We start from the raw sequence: 21,790 nt of genomic DNA on the forward strand, positions 1-21,790 counted from the left end.
CAAGAGTTCGTTAGAATTACGCTTACAGGTTTTGGCTGTAATGACACAGAATTAGGAAAGGACTAAAGCATCTACACTTCTGTCAATAGTGTCTGGACTACTGAATATCTCTTCACTAACACAGTAATAACCAATCAAAACAAGTTCATGTGATGTGTGATTAGCCTGTGACAGTATCTAAGAGTCCATCTCTTGTACCTGAGAGGATTATATAAGTATGAGAAGAGATGATAATACCTCGTGTCCTCAGAGACAAAGTTGACTATGCTGGAGATGAAATTGTCTCTGATTATAACTTGTCTGATCTTTTTCCAGTCATTAGTTTCCTCCCCCAGCAGCAGACAGATAGACTCTAGAGCCAGTTTAACAGCTGCCGGCGGGTTCGCCATAGCACGCACTTCAACAAGATGCTGCTTCTTTATAGAGCTGACCGCTAAAGAGGAAATGGAGGGGTGGGGAGGTGGGGGTGGTTTAGGGCCATGAAGGATGAACGGGTTCATATGGCGGGAGCAGAACAGCCACGGCGGTGAAAAGAGAGACTGTGTCATGTGACCTGCTATTCTGACTGATTGGGCCTGATTCTGTGTCTATACACGATCTGTATTTATTTGATCACGAGGTGCAAATGATTTATGAACAAACAGTTTTCCTCTTTTAAACACAACGGCCGCTGCTCCACACCAAGCACGACAGTCACCTGATCTCATCAGCAGAAAAGTTCACAATAGTGGGGATGAAGTTCTCGCGCATTATGATGGAGCGAATCTGTTTCCAGTCGGTGGTGCTCTCGCCCAGCAGCAGGCAGATGGACTCCAGAGCCAGTTTAACTGCCGCCGGCGGGTTGGCCATCGACCGCACCTCCACTAAGTGCTGCTTCTTAATAGATTTAACAGCTAAACGGGTCACAAGATCATGAGCAGAGAGAAAGAGTGAAGACAGATGGAGAGCAGAGACGTTACCGCAGTGAACAGAGTGAACACCACTGCCAAACATACAAAGATAAGAGATGAAAGCAGAAAGACAGTTTCACAGATGGAAATATTCACCACTGTCTTTATATGACTAGGTGGCATCACTGAATGTTCAGACCGTCAGTCCAAAACAGTTTGTGTGTGTATCCGAACGCGATCTCCATGACTGACGATCCGCACTGTATATCGAAACTGATCAGATCCGGTTCGTGTCCTGCCTTTTCTGGCATATCCGCATCGGTTGCTATAGCAACGACGCTTCGTCAGTACACCGAGATCATGGAACAACATCTATTCCAGGGGAATGAAATGGAGGTTTTATCTTATAACATTGGCAATGTGTAGCTGCGGCACTGGAGTACTGCTTTATGAGGCCTGGCAGAGACGGAGGAGGCTGGCATGTGCCACTTTATTTCAATCTCTGCCGGTATCGTCGTTCAAATCGGTGCAAGGTCGAGAACGCACGTGAGATGGGATGATTCCACTAATAATATTCTCACAGAGCGTCCAGACGGAAACGCATTTCTAGAAAATTGGACTTCAAAGCACGCACGAACGTAGCTTGAAACGGATTTTAAAAATTTTATTTTTTTTTGGCATTCACACTTGCTAAATATCGGATTTGGACTGACAGTGAACACAGTTTAAGGGCTGAATGATTAATCACAATCAGGACATGACACGCTGCACCTACTGTATGTGCGCAGCTCTGTTCTCTGTGGAGTGTGTCACATACTCAAAGCACTTGTGATAATGAGCCGAGCGGGTTTTTAAGAGGACTGTCAAGTTCTATTAGCAGTAGAGCTTTTTTTGTGTGGTTTTCTTCTAAATGTTAATAATCATTTCGCACTTCAAATTACGACATTTTTCAAAATTAGCCATTCGATTTTCTGTCCAAATTGTTCAGCCCTGGCATCAGCACATGTTTTAGTATATTTCCCGTATTATAATATCATGGAGGCGAGACATTATACAGCAGATGCTGTACAGGCCTCTTCAAACATTACATGGAAAAATGGTGAATATTTCTTTAGAAGCAGAAGATCACAATATAACAGGAAAACATTATATTTAACATAGATATGAACTTTAATCAGGGTCATTTACATTATTAGATGTGATCAGATTGTCTCAAATGTAAAATCACATGGAGGAAAGTGCCAGTGTGCTGCAGTGAGAATAAATCATCGTTCATACCGTTCTGAGCTTCAATAACAGCCGGCTCCACTTGATCCAAATCCTCCTTCACACTCAGCTGCTTGTCTTTAATCACTTCCTGTTGCTTGTAAACTGCTTCCTGTATCTCTTGACTCATGACCTGTTGACCGAGATGAGGGTTATGAGACTTATTTTAACCAGTTGAACACAAGGACGTCACAGGTATATGTAATCTCTCCTCTTGCCTTTTTCTTCTCAGCCTCCTGCTGATCTTTCACCATCTTCTTCAGTTTGTCGTTTGCAGCAGCGTTCTTCACCTCCAGCTCTTGACTCTTGATGCGCAGGTCACGCCGCAGCTCCTCCACCTGTGACAACACAACGTCAGCGCTTATAAAGATGCGTTCAGGTCACATGAGGTGTTTGTTTGCTCATGTGATGATGTCACGACATACCTGATCTACAGTCTCTTTTATTTTGCGCAGTCCCACGTTGAGATGCATCTGCTGCTCCTCCAGCTCGCTGCGTTTCTCATTGAACAGGTTAGCGTAGTGGTTGATGAAGTCCAGGTAGTGCCGGGGGGTGATGGCCATGGTGCGACCGCCACGCTTAGCCAGACGATTGTTCGCCTAACACACACCAGAGTAAAACACAACCGTGTGCTGCAGGTCACCAAATAAAACTTCTAAAGAAACAGATCACGTGACAGCAGAGCGTGTTTCTGACCTGGTGCAGCGTCTGATGCACAAACACGCAGCCGTTGACAATGGCCTCACGGTGAGTGGGCAGCTGGGGCAGTTTGTCGTACACTGTGGGCATGTAGTCGGGCACTTTGTAGTTTGGTTTCTCCAGGTCCATCTTGCTGGTGAACTCTTTACCCACCTGGTAGAGTGCTTCAGTGGACCAATCACCAAACCAGTTCAGCACACACCTGCAGAGAAACCACCATCAGTCCAGAGAAACTTTGACCCATACAGACACACATCCAACACATGACACTCTGCAGGAGTTGCTGCTATTCTATTGGCTGAGAGCACACGTCAGTCAGATCAGTTCTCTAAATCACATGAACAGGTTAAACATTGCTGGCATTTGTTGTACCTGTTGAAGAGGGCGGGTGATGTGGCCGCACGGTCCTTCAGGCCCTCTGATGAAGGATTCATGGTGAAGACCACATGCAGGTTCCTGATCACTTGACTGGTGAACCATTTGTAAAGCTCCTCATGGGTGTCTAACATCAAGCCCTCCTTCTGCGCGCCCTCCTTACACTGAGTCATCAGGGTGGCGTATTCATCGCCTTCAAACAGGCCGGGCACCTGCAGCAGCACATGCACTTCAGAATGCTGAACTCAAAACAAACATCAATGGAGGGCTGCGCTTCAAACGTGTCTCACCTCTCCGTTGGCCAGCAGCGTGTTCATGCGCTCCAGGAAGCCAGAGTCCAGCACGTTAGACTCGTCCATGATGAAGGCGATCTTCTCATTCTTACATCCAGACCGACGAAGAACCGTCCGCAGGTCTTCATCAAAGTCCTCTCCGGAGTATTTCCTGTGTACCTGTGAAGATGATCAAGGTTATAAACCCTAACACACACACACACACACACACACACACACACACACACACACACACACACACACACACACACACACACGGCAGCACAAGTTTCTCATGGTGTTCATTTGGTAATGTTCACCTTGATCTGATAGACACTCAGTCCGTTCATCCAAGCCACAAATCGAGAGAGCGTCGTCTTTCCAGCACCGCTGACTCCAATTAGGAGCAGATGACCCTGCGGCTGACGGAAGATTCTAGAGAGAGAGAATCAGCCAATCGTTAATGACCCATCAACAGAGTGAAATCATGCACAGTAACATTGATTGTGACTCTCCACACCTGTCGATCCGCAGCACGTGATCCAGAACCTCATTGAAGAGCACCAGAGGAACGTCCAGTTCCTCCTCGTAGAAGACCTTCAGACGGGCCTTCACATAATCACGCAGCTCCTCCTGCTCCACAGGAACATAGTCCTACAGGAGAACAGAAACCGCTTAATCATCTCCAGAGTTTACTGGTGACCTGCAGAAGTTCTGTTAACGTGTCTCGTCCACTCACCTTTGAGAGCCAGTTGCTGTAGAGGATGGGTCTGTTGAGGCCTTTGTCACGGTCGATGTTGGGAAAGTGTTTGAGGGCCACAGTGTCGATGTTCTCATCGGTCCAGCGTCTTTCCTCGTCCTCCACCAATCTGTCAGAACAATCAATTCAATCACTGTGCAATCTCACTACAGTAACATTTACTTAAACATTTACTCCTTTCCAAACTCACCGATCCTGGAAGAGTCGCAGAGCTTCATGCGCCCAGATGCGAATGAGACCCTCCACAGGTAATGTCTCTAGCGGGCGTAAAGCCTCGAAGATGCCCCTCACCCAGCGGGTCATCTCTCGAGGGGAGTAGATGTAGTGCGGCTGTGTGTCCTGAGTGAAGCGCTCCTGATTGGAGAAGAGATTGATTTTGAAAAAGTGGTTTGTTCATTTTATGTTTGTTTACTTCACAGACAACTTTCATCGAAGTGTCTTTCAGAGCATTTACTGTATAATCACACATTTTATCAGTATGTTTGTTCCCTGGGTATCAAACCCCTGATCTTGGCATTATTAGCGCTTTGCTTTACCAGCTGAGCAACAGGAGCTGATAAGGTGTGTTCAATATTCAAACCTGAGACATCGTGTAGAACTCCACCATGGCAGCGGTGAGCGGTTCAGCGAAGGTTCGCAGTGAAGGAATCAGTCTGAGCATCGCTCTGTTGAACGTGCCGTAGATCTGCGTGAGGGAAGCGGGGCCAGGATAGTCCACGTACACGACCGGCACGTGCCGCAAGAATCTGCAAATATGCACACACATATATTCTCATGACATCACTAAACAAACACTATATGTAGCATTTTAAAACAATGCAGATCACATGACATGTGAACCTGTGAGTGAGGGGCTTCCTGCCGGGGTCGGTGGGGGGGTTACAGGCACCGACAAACTGGATGCGTTCGAGTTTCACCCATGTCTGATCGGAGGTGCGATAGAAGCCGCCGTGCTCCACCATCTGAAGTCAAAGACACAATGCGTTAAACTCCTCATCATGAACTGCTCATCACAATGACATCACTTGCTGGCGTCACACCTGTCTGATGAAGGAAATGACGCGCTGCGTGCCGTATTTGTCCATGTCGGGCAGGTTGATTTCATCACAGAAGAGCACGAGCCATTTGCCCAGCTGTACAGGAGCCAGAACGACGCCGTTGGGAGTCCTGCGGTACTCGCAGTAATGATCAAACGTCTTCAACAGCAGCTCGGGGGTCGTGGCACTGGAGAAGTTCAAACCTACAACCTGGTGACAAACAAACCAACACTCTTTATGATCATGCCAAGCAACAAGACACTCAGGAAAAACTATTTTATGGGGTCGAGCGCTGGATGAGTGTAGACACCTGCTGCCGTTTCGGTTAAGAGTTCTCATTACTGGCAGGCCATTGAACCGTATGGTTAAACATTTTGTTAACTTGAAATGACTTTAAATGTACTCCGAGACAGTGACTCTACAACTCACCTCCATGTCAGGCAGGGCTCTCAGGGCACTGAACAGGGTCATGGTTTTACCGGAGCCCGGCGGGCCGCACAGCACCAAAGGCTTGTGTTCAGCCAACCAGGTGTACAGAAGAGCTTCATGACGCACCGTATCCAGAGTGGGCACCACCACATCCGGCGACGCCACCTTGTGTGTCTCCACCTCAATCTGAGGTACCTTACCCTGCCAGGACTGCCACTCGCCAGAGATGAACACCTGATGGACACAAGAGTTCAGATCAGTGCATCACGTTAACCTCAAAAAAAACACAATGAATCCCTGAAGCAGTTTGAGTCTTCAGATGAAGCGTGCATCTGTCTGTTCACACCTCATAATCGATGATGGGAACGTTGGGTGCTGACGGAAGTGAAACCGTAGTGATGCGGCGAATGTATTCTCCAAGCTCCGCCCTCATCTTCAGTCTGCTGTCACCCGAGAAGGACCACAGGACAGCGTAGATCAGATATTTCTGCGCACAATGGAGAACATTAGCATGTTTTCTGTTCATAGCAGGATTCTCTAGCATCTATTCTCAAACATACGCTCTTTCTGTACAAGAATGAACATCCGTTACACACAACCGTCTCTCGTACACACCTGCATGTATTTCTCCAGCTGGTCGATGGGCATGGGGAAATCCGGGTGGTTGTTGTTGTACAGGGCAACGTTGCGACAGGCCTGATGCAGCATGGAGAAGAGTGACCCCAGCGAGCGCAGGCGGGTGAAGTCCATGATGTGCTCCATTTTTGAAGCGTGCTCCAGAGCTTTGATGACGAGTCCAGTGGAGGTGAAATATGGCTGCAGAATCGCAGCGGAGTCTCTCTGGATCTGTCAATCAAACACACAGAGATGTAAACGCTGATAAAAACCGAACATGTGCTGATTCTCTTCAAAAGAAGAGCACAGAGCAGCATCTGCACTTGTACCTGCAGCATGGGCGACGCAGACTCCTCCCCCTCGTCTTCAGTGCCCTTCCTCATGCGCTGAGCCTCGTCTTCACCCTCATCCAGCGGGATGCTCCGCAGACGTGCAAGGAAGTTATTGAAGATCATGTCCGTGCTGAGAACGTCCTCGCTGAACCAAACCATCCCGCAGCGAGACACCGTGGCCAGTGTGGCGTATTTCAGGTCCTGCACTTCAAACATGATGCGCACCTGTGTGATGAAGGCAGTGACATCATTATGACATGCTACACACTCACAGCAGACAACAATCTGAGTGTAAACCGTTTCAGTACGTTTGGCGGCAGACTGAGACGCTCTCCGTTGGGAAGAGTCAAGAGTTTGTTGTCGTCCAGCACAGAGTTCAGATTCTCCACCCACTCGGGATCCACGTCACCATCAAAGATGATCCACTGTCTCTTCTGCAGCTCTCCACGGACATTATCAATGATCCTCAAATCAAACACACAAACAGTCAGTGACATCAGCGTGTGATCTGATCATTGACATAATAATGAGGCCTGACACAAATAAAGCTGCTAATATACAGACATTTAAACTCAAGAGTCCCTTCAAACACCAATGACACATCACAACAGTCTCCGACACTCACTTCCTGAGCACATGTGTGAAGAGTCCGTCGGTCCACTCGCGTGTGTTGGGGTCCAGGGTTCCGTATAGGTGGTCTTTGCTGATGGCTTTGGGGTCGATGATGTGGGCGACGCCCTCCAACCCCTCCAGTCTCTCCAGAGCTTTGAGGAGAACTCTCCAGGCCATCGTCTTACCACTGCCTGACGGGCCGACCATCATCAGACCATGATTGATCTGAGTGATCTGATACAGCTGCAGCACCTGAGGATCATCGAGATAAAGAGGAGTCACTCGTGATGCAGTTTTGGGTCAAGCGTGCTTCTCTAATAAAATGTTTCTTACCTTCTCGACCCACATGCTGCCCACATCGTCTCCGTCTCCGTACGTGAGGTACATCTCAGCACAAACCTTCTTGAGCTCGTCACGGAGCGCAGTCATCTCTCCTCGCATGTACTGAATGCCGGGGAAGACGTCAGACAGCAGACTGAAGAGCAGAGGAATGTCTTCTGCCACCAGCTTCGGCACCATCGTCTCACAAACGCTCTGGATCAGAATCTGACACATGGGAACATACGGGGAACAGGGTCAGAGGTACAAGGAGACTCTTCCGTTTACTCCTGTAACTTCTAAATGTAATCCAAGTACTTGGATGATGTGAGGATTAATCGCATACCAATATTTGAGAAAGAATATATGGTCAGACGCGTAGCCTAGCATGGCACGCTCGTGACATGTGGTGCTGATGTTTCACGGGTGACCAGAGTTTGAGTCCCACTCTTCTCCCTCTCGTTTACTGTCACCTCTCTACTTTCCCTATCCCATTAAAAAGCCAAAAGACCATCAAAATACTAAATAAATCTAAGCCACAGTCTAAATCTTTTCCAGGACATTTATTTCCAATTTTCCACGACTGGACAACAGCAGTTGGGAACTCTGAGCAGCTTTTGGAGCGTCTCACTATGGGTGCATTGCAACACACTAGTTTTCATCTAGTCAGAAGCGTTGTGTGTTTAGGAAGCGTCAAGTTAAACATAGTTAGAAACTTTGAAAAACCGGTCTCTAGATACACCTGCATTCAGTTGTTAGAAACACTGTCACTGTGTTTTAGGATACGGTCCAATCCGCATCGGCATATGGGAACCGTTAACGGAACCCAAAGTCCTCCAGATCATACAATTCTTGTATTTTGTAAAGAATGGAAACGGTCCTAAACAAGAAACATTTCTGTGTTCCCAACCCTATATTTGATTTCTTTTTGAATATTCGTTTCTCTGACAAATGCGTCACATTACTCAAGCAAAAGAGTTTGTGAACAGCATTTCATGTTGATGTTAGCTCAGTCATTTGTACCTCCTGCTCCGGAAGATTCTCTGCAATCTCGTTCTCGTCCACGTCCTCTCCTCGTTCACCCTTCTCTCGTTTGATCTTCTGGATTCGTTCTCGCTTCACGTTCCCGGCGCTGATCAGCACACTCTTGAGCGCACGCAGACCGAAGTCATAATGCGACTGAGACGACAGCTGCTCGTCACACAACCTGCAACGACGAGATGAACGTCAATGTGCGTTCCTAAAAACGTCATAAAGCTTCTGTAATCAGTGCACAAACCATAATGCATCTGAAATTCAGCTGGCAACAGTGGATCATCAACAGCTGAACTACATGAATACTGAACAATAGATAAACGTTGGCATACTTGAAGAACGGGACGATCTTCTTGGCGAGTATCTCGGCGGTTCGGAAGCCCTGCGAGTAGAGCATGACCTGAGCGATGAGCTGTCGGTCCGGTTTGGTCATGGCTAAACTTCTGAAGAGCTTCTTCAGGTTATCGGGCAGGTTGGAGCGTCCAGCGTAACCAGGATTCATGGTGATGAAGATGGCCATCTCTGGACTCACCTTCACCTGTTTGTTCAGCAGCTCTGTGGTGATGGGCACACCTGAACACACACACACACACACACACATGATCTGATCACCTCCATTTAAACATCTCAATGGAACTGGATTCCAGATAGGACTGGTTCCTAAACAGATAAAGCATTTCACACCAACATATGGGATGTTTGTAATGTACGTACTGCGGTCTCTGTTGGGGTTGCTGTGTTCTCTCAGCGCCACCTGGATGAACTGAACCTGCTGAGATACAGCCGACAGCATGCGCTCCTCCAGACGGTTGAACTCATCAAAACAGCCCCATGCGCCCACCTGACACAGACCCACGAAGATACGGCCCATTGCCTGAAGAACACACACAGTTTCAACACGATTAAAAGTCACGCGTTACAAACAGTCCCCTGATATTCAGCCAATCCTCTGACGTGCATAAATAGAAGTTATGGACATATAACATGTGTAATGGGTCAGTTCAGCGCAGACTGATTCTTACTCTAACCTGAGCAGGTTTATATGCCATCACATTTCATGAATGCAGGTCAAAGTAAAATGTTCTGTACCTGGAAGTCAAAGGTCTCGTCACAGTTGAAGACCAGCACGAATCGTCCGAGCTGGTGACCGAGAGCTTTGACAGACTCCGTCTTTCCTGTTCCAGCAGGACCTACAGAACAAGAACAGCTTTTATAACAGCTTCACCTCACGTGTGCGAACATCTAAATGCTGCTTCATTCTAGAAAATAGCTCAAGAAGGAAAGAAGTTCTGAAACTGGACCGACCGAAGGGAGATCCGCCCAGACGGGCCTCCAGCGCCTGTGTCATGGTGAGGTAGCAGCGGTCAGTTAGAGGCGTTTGCACCAGCTTGTCCTGCACCCCCAGATACTCAAAGCCATAGTTGAACTTTGCGTTGGCCATCTGAATGGAGAGCTGCTGCAGGACGTCCGTCTGTTTGGGGTCAAAGTAGAAGCGCATCTGACAGAGCCACTCGAAGGATTTGGGGTTGTCAATCTTGTTCTTGAGCAGAGTTCTGGTCACGTCTCTCTGGTGGACCATCTCAGTGATCTAAAAACAAGGAGGAAGTCAGATTAGTTGGAAGGGAGCCATTAGTTTCAGTCATAAGCCTTCCTTCCTTTCTAAGTGGCCGGTTCTCAGCTAGAATAATCTGTAAAGTGGACCAGACTTCATATCCATATGTGGTGTAATGATGTTTGAGGTGACTTTTCCAGGCTTAATAATCCCCATTATTCCCTGATATTTCCAGGTTTTCCATGAAATACCAGAACTTAATGCACAAATCACATTAGCTACGTAGGGTTTGAAACATCAATATGAGCTTCTGATGTTCTGACCAGATGTTCCAGTTTCCTCCTGCGTAGCGGCGGCTGCTCCATCAGAACCGTGTCGGCCAGCAGGTTCAGAGTGGCCTCCACATTGGCCAGAACCGCCTGCAGCGGAGCCAGGTTCCCTCCGCCCGCAATCGTGGTCAGAGCGTTCTCCACATTCTCAGACCAGTCGATCTGAGTGGACAGAACCACCAGCTGGGCCTGAATGGTGCAGACAGAGTTAAGACTGAGTTTGTGTTGTGTGTGTTAACTTAGATACTCTCAGAAAGCTGCTGACCTGGTATCTGTCAATCCAGTCGATGTAGGTGCTCAGGTCGACGGCGGTGCCCTTGTTAAAAACGCCCACCTCAGTAACGGACTCCGCCAGCAGTTTAGCCAGCGTCACTCTCATCTCGCGCTCCACCAGCGTGAGCCACTCGTTGATCTTCGGATGCTCCGTGATGGACACTGGAGTTTTGTAAAGCACCTGAAATTAACAGTGTACATGTGAGTGACTAGCGCCGTTTTACCTCTGAATAAACAAACGTTCAGATTCATTAGGATGATGGATTTAACAAGAGGCTTCTGATTTCTTCTGTGTTGTACCTCTTCTCCCTCTCTGGATGAGATACCCAGCACTTCAGTGTTGTCCTCGTTCAGCAGGATGCTAGAAACGCCAGCAAACATTTTCTTGAAGTGTTTCTGCAGTTTGGCCACGTTCTTACTGTTGCCGATAATCTCCAGCAGATCTTCATCACCGACAAAGTAGAACCTTCAGGAAACCATATAGTTGGATGTCATGTGTCAGTTAAAACTTGTTTATAAATCAAACAAAATAAGTGGTATAATGGTGATTACAGCACGGCAAAATAAGTACCATCTAGAACATTCTACACAATTATAAAAGTAGTTTCAACTGAAATAACAAGCTTAATTCATTATTCACCGTATTTACCCAGTCTGATTATGTGTCATGCATCAGCACATGTGACGGACACTACATACCAGCCAACCTTGAAGAAATTTTATGAGTACTACAACCCACGACGACCCCCCCCCAACCCCCGTGCGTGCGCGAGAGAGAACCTGACATACCTAACACTGTAATACATATTATACATATAATATACTTTCACCAATTAAGATTTATTAGTTACTAAATAACCATATACAAGTAGACCATAAATGTTATACAATTACTGAAATCACTCCGAACATTTTGTACAGGAGGCATAGCCCATGGAAACTTCTTCCACCTGAAAATCTTGTCAGAAATAAAGTAAACTGAGGACATTCTTTATAAATAAATAAAAACATTAAATAAATGTGCAAAACCAGTAGTTATCAATATCAAAATCAGTTTGCTAAAAGCAAACAACAACAAAATTTATAATTTTCCATGCATAGTTTAAACTTTTGTATCGTTTAACTTGTTAAAGGTTGCAGATTTGGCTTTTTTAAGTAGTGCGTCAGTGAAAGTCTCTTTGTAACAAATGCTGCCTTTGGAGGCAATCATGACTTTTCTTGTCACCAGAGAACTAAGCATCTCTGTGCTCAGGCTAGCACGACATTGTGGTTTGTTTTTAGTGACCAAGCTGAAAATCCTTTCACAGTCTGCATTGCTGTGAAAAATCACACACACCCCAAATGCACATTTATCAGGCTACATAGTTTTATTTTGTTTTGGATGATTAAATGATTTCACGACACTGATACAGCCAGGAAACACTTCTGTCTTTTAAAATGTCTCCTTTCTATATTTTACATTATTTATAATCATTACTTTTGCCGGTTCTTGCGACATCTTTTATGTGCGTTATTGGCAGCGCCACCCTTACATGTTAGCCTACATGAACGCGTGAACTGAACTGAGCTCGTCACAGCTGGACTGCGTTATGATGTCAAGGTCATTTTTAATGTTCATAATTAGGCTAAAAATAGCCTGTTACCTTTATCTTACGTTAATCAGCACCTGGCCTGTCTAAAACCTTCTAGATTTCTAGCCATTCCACCACTTTTCTAACTACCAACTAATTTCCCCAACTAATGGAAAGGATGGCCGGTTTGATAAGCTAACGTTAGCCTATTGACACTATAAACATTTTTTACTCAAAGTCATCATCCTTTTATTTTTAAAATAATTACGTTTCTGGGGATAGGGAGTATTTGTGTTGTGAGACTGTGTTCGTTACCTGTTGCCCCTTGGTGACTGATGTCGACGTCCGTCTTGCAGACGGTGCAGAACGCATGATGAGGTAGCCTGGACATCTGCAGGCAAGGCCATCTCTCACGATAGCGGTCTAAAAATCTTTGTGTTTTCCGAACCTTTTTTTTGTGGCGGTTCAGCCATGGCATGAAAGCCTATGGTATCTTATACGGCTAGTCTGGTTTGCATGAAGCACTGAATTGAATTGAGCGCAAAGCATGTGGATGGGAGGGGTAGGTGGGCGGCGAGTTAACATGCAGCGCTCTGATTGGCCGAAAGCTTTTCACTCCACTTAAACGCTGTGGCTCAGCGGCAGATTCAGCGTCATAGATTGCATAGAAACTGAAATCGGCGAAATGCGAGAAGCAACAAAATGCGTACCTAGAGAGCAGCGAATCGTACAAGCGTACTTATGGGTCAAAATGCGTGCCGAGTACGAAACATGCGTACATGTTGGCAGGTATGACACTACACAGCTAATAAAATATCTGACCTGGGGAAAGAAGAGCGCTCTCTCTCCAGATATTCCCCCAGTGCTTTCTGGATCTTTCCCAGCAGATCTGCAAGTCTCTCCAGTGACCTTTGAACCCCTTGAATGTTCAGGACATCCATGACCAGTGGAGACTTGGTGACTTTCTTCATTAGAGCCAGAAACTCCGTGCTGATGCTGGGAAATCAAGCACATGTGTGTCACACGATCAGGTTCACACTCTGTTGTGCAGTACATTAATCCATTGCATCATAACACTCACCTCTGGAAGCGCTGCGTCTCCACTGGCAGGAGGTGTTTGATATCGGCACTTCCTGTAAAAATGCCTTCAAGGTAAACCCAGCGGCGCTGCACATCAATCCACACATCAAACAGAGCCATGATGCGGTTCAGTTTATCCTCCCAGCTCAGAGCGTCTTCTTCAAACACCTGCACGGTCAAGTCTTTAAATCAACACAGACCTTTTCACACAACCTGCATCAGAGAAATTAAATCTAACTACATTACCTTGTAGTAAGGAGACAGTTTCATGGCCGACACACTGTTGATGTGCTCCTTGACTTTGTTGAACAGATCGTCCCATCCGCGAATCAGGCGACACTTATTCTGATAGTTGACCAGATCGAGCTCGTAGGAGTTCCACACTTCACGAATCTACAGTTCAGGAAACAGAGTTTGACCTTTGACACAAACATCTCAAAAAGATCCCTAAAGTCAATGGAGTTATGAGATATAGATACAGCATTATAGATGAGAAACCTGTTTGAGGAACTCCTCGAGCGCCATCTCTCCCTGAGCCACCAGCAGCACGTCCTTCACCACCATCTCGTTCTTCTGCAGGTCCACGTCCCAGATCTGCCCCAGACTGAGTTCTGACAGAACCCAGTTCACATGCAGACGCTTCATTAGCTGCTTCCAGTGACGGTCCTTCAGAGCTTCAGACTTCAGCTCGATCACTAGCATGTTCACCTGGAGACCAACACAGAGTTCAGATGGACCACTGCAAGACCACAGTCTCTCACCCAAAGTTCACCAGTGCTCGTGTGATTTTAAGTGTCTCACCTTCATGTATACTTTGAGCATTCTCTGCACATGCTCGTATGAAGCGTACTGCCGCAGACGAGCGGGGAAGTTCTTCAGCTGGTTGAGAAGAGCGTCTAAATTCTGCCGCAGCTGTAAACACCAACATGAAGTCAGTAACACAAACGGACTGATAATCAGGTGTCACGCACTGAGGTGCAGGTGTGTCGTTCACCTTGCGCGGCTGCACAGAGACCCACGGCTGCTCCTTCATCTGATCGATCTGCTCCCAGACCTTCGACAGCTCAGACCAAACGCCCTTCAGATCCTGAAGCTCCTCCAGAGCCACCTGACAAACCACACACACACATACATGATCTCTAGATCCGCTATCTATCCTGTCAGTCTTTTATAATAACCACTAATAAAGATAAAAAAATATAAATTTGTCTTTAAATTGAAACCCTTGTTTATGTTAACGGTCAATCCCTGATCTTACTCTAGCTCTATAAGTTATTATTAAAAGGCATTTACAATAATTAATAAAGCTGCAGTGTTTGAGCTTGAACGGAGCATATTTCTGAAAGTCATTTAGAGTAATACTTCATTACAACCCAAAGCAAAACTATAGATTATTTTGCAGGTTATGGTTTATGGGAGTCACCTGCACTCTCTCCTCACTGCTGCTCAGTAGACCCGTGTCCGTCAGCTCTAACGCCTCCTTTGCTTTTGCACACTTCTCTCGGTCATCCTTCAGACGGCCAAATTTCCCCTCATAGATGGTGAGCGACTGCAGCGCTTCCTCTGGACGCAGACTCCCCTACAGATCAAACAGCAGAGAAGCACTCAAGACCTGAAATGAACTTGTAACTGCTACTGGCAGATGGTTTACACAAATGATCTGAACATACCGCCACTGGTTTGGTCTTCTCCCAGTCTGACAGCAGGTCTGTGGTGCGGTTCTCCACTGCACGATCCTCCTGAACGATCTTCATCTGAAGGTTAGCCACCTGCTGCTGGATGGCTGTGTCCTTGCGCTTCATGATGTCACTGAACGCGCCCCACTCGCCCTCGATATTATCAATGTACAGCCACGAGGGGGGGAACTGGAAGCGCTGCTTTTCCAGAAGACGCTGGCCATTGCGGAACAGCTTCAGGGACAAGAAGATTTGTGTCATGTTTCCTCAACAGAAATACATTTATGAATCTAAATGTGGTGGATTATACTCACATCTACTTGCTTCTCAAACTGTTTGATCTTGCGTTTGAGGGTCTGCACGTACGTAATGAAGGTGACGGCGTCGGAGGTGCTCGCCGTGTCAACTGAATGCTGCTCCAGTTCTTGACGAGACTGAAGAATCACACAGAAGTTCAGACAAACTCACATGGACGAACAAACACGACGCTTCAACGCTGAGACCTGCACTCACCTTAGAGATCTGAGAGTGGAAGTCCAGCATGTTGTTGCCCAGCATCTGCCCAAACTTACTCAGAACCTCCTTATGCCACGAGTCGTACTTTAGATTCACCTTGGACTGAACCTAAACCATCAAAGATTAAGCATTGACCGAAGTTTAGCGAATGACAACACTGAACACATCGTGAAGAATGGAGATGCAAGCGGTCACATTCTGACCTTGCCGTAGTCTATGATGACGGGTCCAAACTCTTTCCTGGTCTCGGCGTTGTCAAACGTGCCTCGAGCTTTGCGGATCTGCACGAGCAGAGCCTGCCACTTATTGAGATCTTCTCCCAGACGGTTATAAATGTTCTCCGGCTGCATGTCCCACAGACACTGATACTGCAGCCACACCTAAAGGAGGAAACACAATCAGTCTGCTTGTTTCTGTACAAAAATAGGACAATCTTTAAAAAGCCCAATCAGAGCAATGAACATTACCTTCACATATTGCTCCACCTCAGACACATTTTCCTTCACGGCATTATAAGATTCCTCCAGCGCCGCCGGCCCATCAGGCATTCTGGTCAGAGCATTCCTGTAGAACTTTTCCTCTTCTGATAACTCGTAGTGAACACCAACCTGTTTCAAGAGCAGAAGTTAACACACGCACGCACGCATGCACGCACACACACACACACACACACACACCTGATATCTCTGACTCTGAATTCTGGGCAGTGACAGAATGACCATCTTCCAGTAGAACATCTCCTGATAGAGTCTGTAGCGGCAGTCTTCAATAGGCGGGTTCAGATAGATCACTTGGTTTGTGATCCTCAATTCATGGATGACGTTCTGTTTGGACAAAAGACAATAATTCAGTGTAATCGAGGTAAAACAGTCTAGGGTTACAGCAGCGGTTTCTACACATAAGCAGAAATGAGGGGTCAAATCTACGCTGTGATGCCTTGCCTTGATCTTTGGTTCTCCTCCAGGCTTGTGACTGAGTTGTGGAGTTTCAGTGTCCATGTCCACATCAGCCTTGTCCTCCATCTGTCCTCTGAGGACCTGCGTCCAGGCCTTGAGTCCCGCCTGCAAACGCACGCCGAGGATGCGCTCGATCTGCAAATGAAACATGGACCATGTCGATTCATTCGTTGAATGCCTATTTTGCCATTAATTCTGCGTACATGCGAGTTAAGTCTCATGTGTCAAACGTCTGATTAATGTCTCCTTTACGTTTATGTCCAGTGTAACTCACCTCAATGTCCAGTTTATTGACCCAGATGGGCAGATTAGAATAAGAGTGCAAGTTGAGGTCATCAACAGCTTTCTGAATGCGGCTCAGGATCTCATTGAAGGTCTTATTTTCATACATGCAGGTCTCAAGAGAACGAACCTCCAAATCAATCTTCTCCTCAATCAGTAGAAGGTCATCCACCTACAATTCAACATCACATTCACACTTTGTCTTTTTCTCTTGAATGTAAACATGTACCATTGCACAAGTCTTTGATTGACCGACCTTTTCCTGGAAGTTGAAGACCGTTTCCGCCAGACGCTGGACATAAGGGTCGAGTTTGTAGGACTCCCAGACCAGAGCGATGCCCTCAGTGACCAACGCCTGGACCTCCTTCTTCAGTCCTGCCACCAGCAGTGAGATGGACATCCGTTCTTCCACCTTCTCACAGGTGCGCTCATACGTGCGGACACTCTCGATAAGAGAGATGGCGAACGGATAGAGCTGATTGGCCTGATGAGCTTTGTTAACGATGGCCAGCGGCACGCGGAAGCTCAGCCACTTCAGGTTGCGCACTTCCTTGGAGAGGGTGATGATCTCGGGGAGGAAGTTCACTTTGAGCTTTAGCACGGTTCCAGTGCGGCCGCGGGCACGAGTGTTCTCGATGGTGAAGATGCGGCCTGACACGCCGAGGTTGCGCTGCTGCACCTTGCGAGCCCAGTCGTCAAAAATCTCCTGCGTGTTGAGTTTGGCACGGAAACTGTCACCGTCCTGCTTGAGCTTCAGACCCTCCACGTGATTCTCCCAGCCCTTTCCAAGAACATCCTCCACGCGCTTCATGTAGGCGGTGAGCTGTCGGTCGATCTGTTTGGCCCAAATAATGGATCCAGAGACCGGAGGCAGATCTCTCACGTGACTCATCTTACAGGACTGGCTCTGAGGGTATTGAACTTTGAACTTGTCGTGCAGCGACTCGATGTCATCTTTGACGCGCTGGATGAGCTGCGTCTGGTACTCTCGGATGGCTCCACGGATGTGTGGCCGGACAAACAGGGCATTAAAGCGAGAGAATATACGGAACATTTCGTTGGCGTTCTTGGCGGTGCCCAACTGGTCACGCAGGCGTGCGGTGATGCGGGTCTCCACGCGGTCGATACGCTCATCGTAGCGCTTCATAGCTGCTTCCCACGCCTCCATTCCCTCCTTTGACACGTCCAATCCATCAACCTCCTTCACATTTTCATAAGCCAGATTCACTTCCTCGATGGCGTTTGCATCTGCAGCATCAAACAGAACCTCGGTCACCTTCATATCGGGCTGTTCGGCAGTCTCCCCCTGAGCATGCTGGGGCACGGCAGACAACTGCAAATGAAAACAGAACAATGAATGAGCCCGTTATACAACGATTTAATGCTTTAATGGAACGTGTCCCTTTAATACCATCTGCAGTAGCAAGTAGCACATCTTGGTTTTTCTGGATTGGGACAAAAACATATTAGCTGATTGCAAAAAAAAAAAAAGAAAGAAAAAGAAGACACGTCCTTTCAATACGTCCAATCCCAACTTCCTGTTTGAACAGGAAATACATCAACGCAAAGAAAACTTCCCAGTGAGCTCTAAACTAAACTATATCATGACTATACCATATCATGAATTCATCAGATTTAGTACCTGAGGTCTCAGCACACGAACAATAACTGCTCTGAGCTGCTCGTGTTGGCGTCTGAATCGCCGCATGTGGTCCAAGCGGGCCTGAAGCTTGCGGTGGGCGGGGCTTAAACGCCATACCATCTTCAGATTCTCCTCTCTCTTCCTCTTCACAATATCCCTCAGGAGTACCTGAAGTTTCTCATACTCATCCTCCCACGTCTGGAAGACTTCAAAACACGCCACCATCACCTGAGGACGACACAAGAATATAAGCTGTGAGCTGCAGGTGCACCGCTGCAGAATGAACGAGACCTGAACAGCAGCAGTACCTTCTCAAACTCTTCATAGGCCACATGCATGAGCTTGCGAGTGCCCAGAACTTTGAGCAGCTGAGAGCTGAGGTCTCGCGAGATGGCCTCCACCAGTCGTAACGCACGCTGGATGGGATACTTGGTGTTTCGGATCTTGCGCAGGTGGTTGAAGATGGCTACCAACGCCTGCCGTATCTTGTCCAGCTCAGTGGCTGACAGAAGGTCGTTGAGGGGAAAGTCTTTCATCAGGGGGTTGTAATCATTAACAGTCTCCACGGCCTGCTTCAACCCTGAGAAACACACATTACAACAGACCCAAATGTTAGAAAAGCAACACATAATTAGATGACACTTGAGATAACTCCTGCAGGGATTTAAAGACACCTCACCCGTGTCCGTGTCGAAGCTGACTGTGGCGTGGAACCGTTTGCCGTGTTTCAGGATGTCTAAGGTGAGCAAGACCTCTGGGCTCTCTCTCTTCTCCTGAATGCGGTTGAGGGCACGCTCGAGGTTCAGCCAGAAGCTGATCTCCTGCAGGGCGGTCCCAGAGGCCGGGTCACGGTCCAGTTTAGTCACCTGAGAACAGGTCACAGGTCAGAAACCGCAGCACAAACCTGAGATCACAATCATGTTTTGGGATGATTTTTTCCCCAACTACCCACGACTCCAATAATGTTTCTTGCACAGTAACACTATTTGAACGCAGTAATGCTATGACGCTCAAACCTTCTGGATTTCTCTGATCCAGCGATTGACTCCAGACTGCAGCTGGTTCAGGAATGTTGGATCCTCCACTTTGTCACCAAAGTCAGTGACCTTGGGCTTTTCTGTGCGCTCGTAGCACTGCTTCGCCACATTAGTGATGATGGGGTGGATGAGCAGACTGATCTCTGGGATCTCAATATTCTGCTGCAGGTGGAGGAGCCCCATCTCCAACTCGGCAATCTTCTTCTCCACTGAGGGAGCCATCTTATCTCCATCCCTGAACCAAACACACACACCTGTTCTGTTCAGTAATGCTGAAAGGTGACTGATATACAAGTTAATGTATACATGCTTAAAAAGGGCAGTGCTGCATTCTCTAAACATCATCCATAAGGTCAGAGGTGACGTTACCTGTCGGCTTTGCCGGACTCTCGGATGTAGGATTTGAAGTATGGAGCGACCGCATTACTGATGAAAGAGTGCAGTGTCTCGTATGGAGAATCCTCACTTAGAGTCAGAACTCGCACCTGAGTCGAGATGGGTTTGTCTGCATCAATAACTCCTGTCCGCTTGATCAAAGCGAGGCTGAAAGATCATGTGTCCCTGTTAGTCGCGGAGTGAAAAGCCTCATCTCACATAACACACTAATACCATTAGATAACTAATATCATAAATCAATTATAATCTAAAACTCTCAATACGAGCGTGTTACCTGTTTGATTTGAGCCCGTAATGAATGTCAATGCTGATGCTGTAGGAAATACACTCTTTCTCCTCTTCACCTTCATCACCAACATCCTCTGCAGTCCAAACAAGTGTCAGAAAAAACAACTAGCAGCGATTTTTGGACATTTAACATTTGAGATGACTATTCAGGGCTCAATAAAAATATACAAATAGTAGATTTATATTAAATTAATTATTTTATATATATATATATATTTTAAATAATTTAATAATCAAATATAAATGCAAAACACACACACACAAACAGGCAGACAAGACACACACAGACAGACAAGACACAGGCAGACAGACAGACAATACACACACAGGCAGGCAGACAGACAACACACGCACAGGCAGACAGACAGACACCACACACACAGGCAGACAGACAGACACCACACGCACAGGCAGACAGACAGACACCACACGCACAGGCAGACAGACAACACACACACACACGCAGGCAGACAGACAGACACCACACACACAGGCAGACAGACAACACACAGGCAGACAGACACAGGCAGACAACACACACACAGGCAGACAGACAGACACCACACGCACAGGCAGACAGACAACACACAGGCAGACAGACACAGGCAGACAGACAGACAACACACACACAGGCAGGCAGACAGACAACACACACACACGCAGGCAGACAACACACACACAGGCAGACAGACAGACAACACACACACAGGCAGACAGACAGACAACACACACACAGGCAGGCAGACAGGCAACACACACACAGGCAGGCAGACAGGCAACACACACACAGGCAGGCAGACAGGCAACACACACACAGGCAGACAACACACACACAGGCAGACAGACAGAAAACTCACACACAAACACGCAGGCAGACAACACACACACACGCGCAGGCAGACAACACACACACACAGGCAGACAGGCAACACACACACACAGGCAGACAGGCAACACACACACACAGGCAGACAGGCAACACACACACACAGGCAGACAGGCAACACACACACACAGGCAGACAGGCAACACACACACACAGGCAGACAGGCAACACACACACACACACAGGCAACACACACAGGCAGACAGGCAACACACACACAGGCAGACAGGCAACACACACACACAGGCAGACAGACAGACACACACACACACGACGATAAAAGCAGCACAGAATAAAAAACTCTTGAGTCACAGATGCTTCATTTACAGGCCTGAATAATCCTCGTGCTGTCACTCATCTGATCTGCAGTGCAGCAGACACGCCCTAAACTCTCATCGATCATTTAATATTTATCATTTATCACTGATCTGATGTCAGATTAAAGCAGCTTTATGGCCTCATTAAAATAGTGCTATCTTTTCTTTATTAGACTTAACATTTAACTGAACTTTCACCCAGATATACATGAACGTGACTAAATAAATAGGGCGTGGCAAGCCGAAACCTGCGATAATATATATATGTTATAATAATATAATAAGATAATATATGTTATATAATATTTCATACTAATAGTAATATCTAAAGAGATTCAAAACGGCGACA

General features: G+C 47.0%; 1 protein-coding gene across 1 annotated transcript in view; it reads right to left on the reverse strand.

The window, feature by feature from the left end:
* LOC127662068 (cytoplasmic dynein 1 heavy chain 1-like) overlaps positions 1-21,790 on the reverse strand; it is a 32,022-nt gene that overhangs the window by 9,812 nt on the left and 420 nt on the right. Inside the window, 51 exon segments of the mRNA XM_052153033.1 lie at positions 698-893; positions 2,169-2,289; positions 2,375-2,494; positions 2,582-2,755; positions 2,853-3,057; positions 3,228-3,442; positions 3,521-3,682; positions 3,823-3,937; positions 4,023-4,156; positions 4,242-4,371; positions 4,453-4,616; positions 4,843-5,008; positions 5,103-5,224; positions 5,303-5,509; positions 5,729-5,962; positions 6,075-6,215; positions 6,344-6,574; positions 6,673-6,900; positions 6,984-7,140; positions 7,301-7,539; positions 7,621-7,833; positions 8,629-8,812; positions 8,973-9,213; positions 9,355-9,514; positions 9,730-9,830; positions 9,946-10,228; positions 10,516-10,710; positions 10,787-10,975; positions 11,095-11,260; positions 13,188-13,361; positions 13,447-13,613; positions 13,692-13,838; positions 13,944-14,153; positions 14,247-14,357; positions 14,440-14,553; positions 14,869-15,024; positions 15,116-15,355; positions 15,436-15,555; positions 15,635-15,745; positions 15,841-16,017; positions 16,105-16,245; positions 16,315-16,461; positions 16,579-16,728; positions 16,868-17,047; positions 17,132-18,208; positions 18,518-18,745; positions 18,826-19,097; positions 19,197-19,383; positions 19,534-19,789; positions 19,924-20,097; positions 20,225-20,312. Of these exon segments, the coding sequence (XP_052008993.1) occupies positions 698-893; positions 2,169-2,289; positions 2,375-2,494; positions 2,582-2,755; positions 2,853-3,057; positions 3,228-3,442; positions 3,521-3,682; positions 3,823-3,937; positions 4,023-4,156; positions 4,242-4,371; positions 4,453-4,616; positions 4,843-5,008; positions 5,103-5,224; positions 5,303-5,509; positions 5,729-5,962; positions 6,075-6,215; positions 6,344-6,574; positions 6,673-6,900; positions 6,984-7,140; positions 7,301-7,539; positions 7,621-7,833; positions 8,629-8,812; positions 8,973-9,213; positions 9,355-9,514; positions 9,730-9,830; positions 9,946-10,228; positions 10,516-10,710; positions 10,787-10,975; positions 11,095-11,260; positions 13,188-13,361; positions 13,447-13,613; positions 13,692-13,838; positions 13,944-14,153; positions 14,247-14,357; positions 14,440-14,553; positions 14,869-15,024; positions 15,116-15,355; positions 15,436-15,555; positions 15,635-15,745; positions 15,841-16,017; positions 16,105-16,245; positions 16,315-16,461; positions 16,579-16,728; positions 16,868-17,047; positions 17,132-18,208; positions 18,518-18,745; positions 18,826-19,097; positions 19,197-19,383; positions 19,534-19,789; positions 19,924-20,097; positions 20,225-20,312 (9,820 nt within the window).

This window comes from Xyrauchen texanus, chromosome 22, assembly GCF_025860055.1.
Source record: "Xyrauchen texanus isolate HMW12.3.18 chromosome 22, RBS_HiC_50CHRs, whole genome shotgun sequence".
Taxonomy (NCBI): domain Eukaryota; kingdom Metazoa; phylum Chordata; class Actinopteri; order Cypriniformes; family Catostomidae; genus Xyrauchen; species Xyrauchen texanus.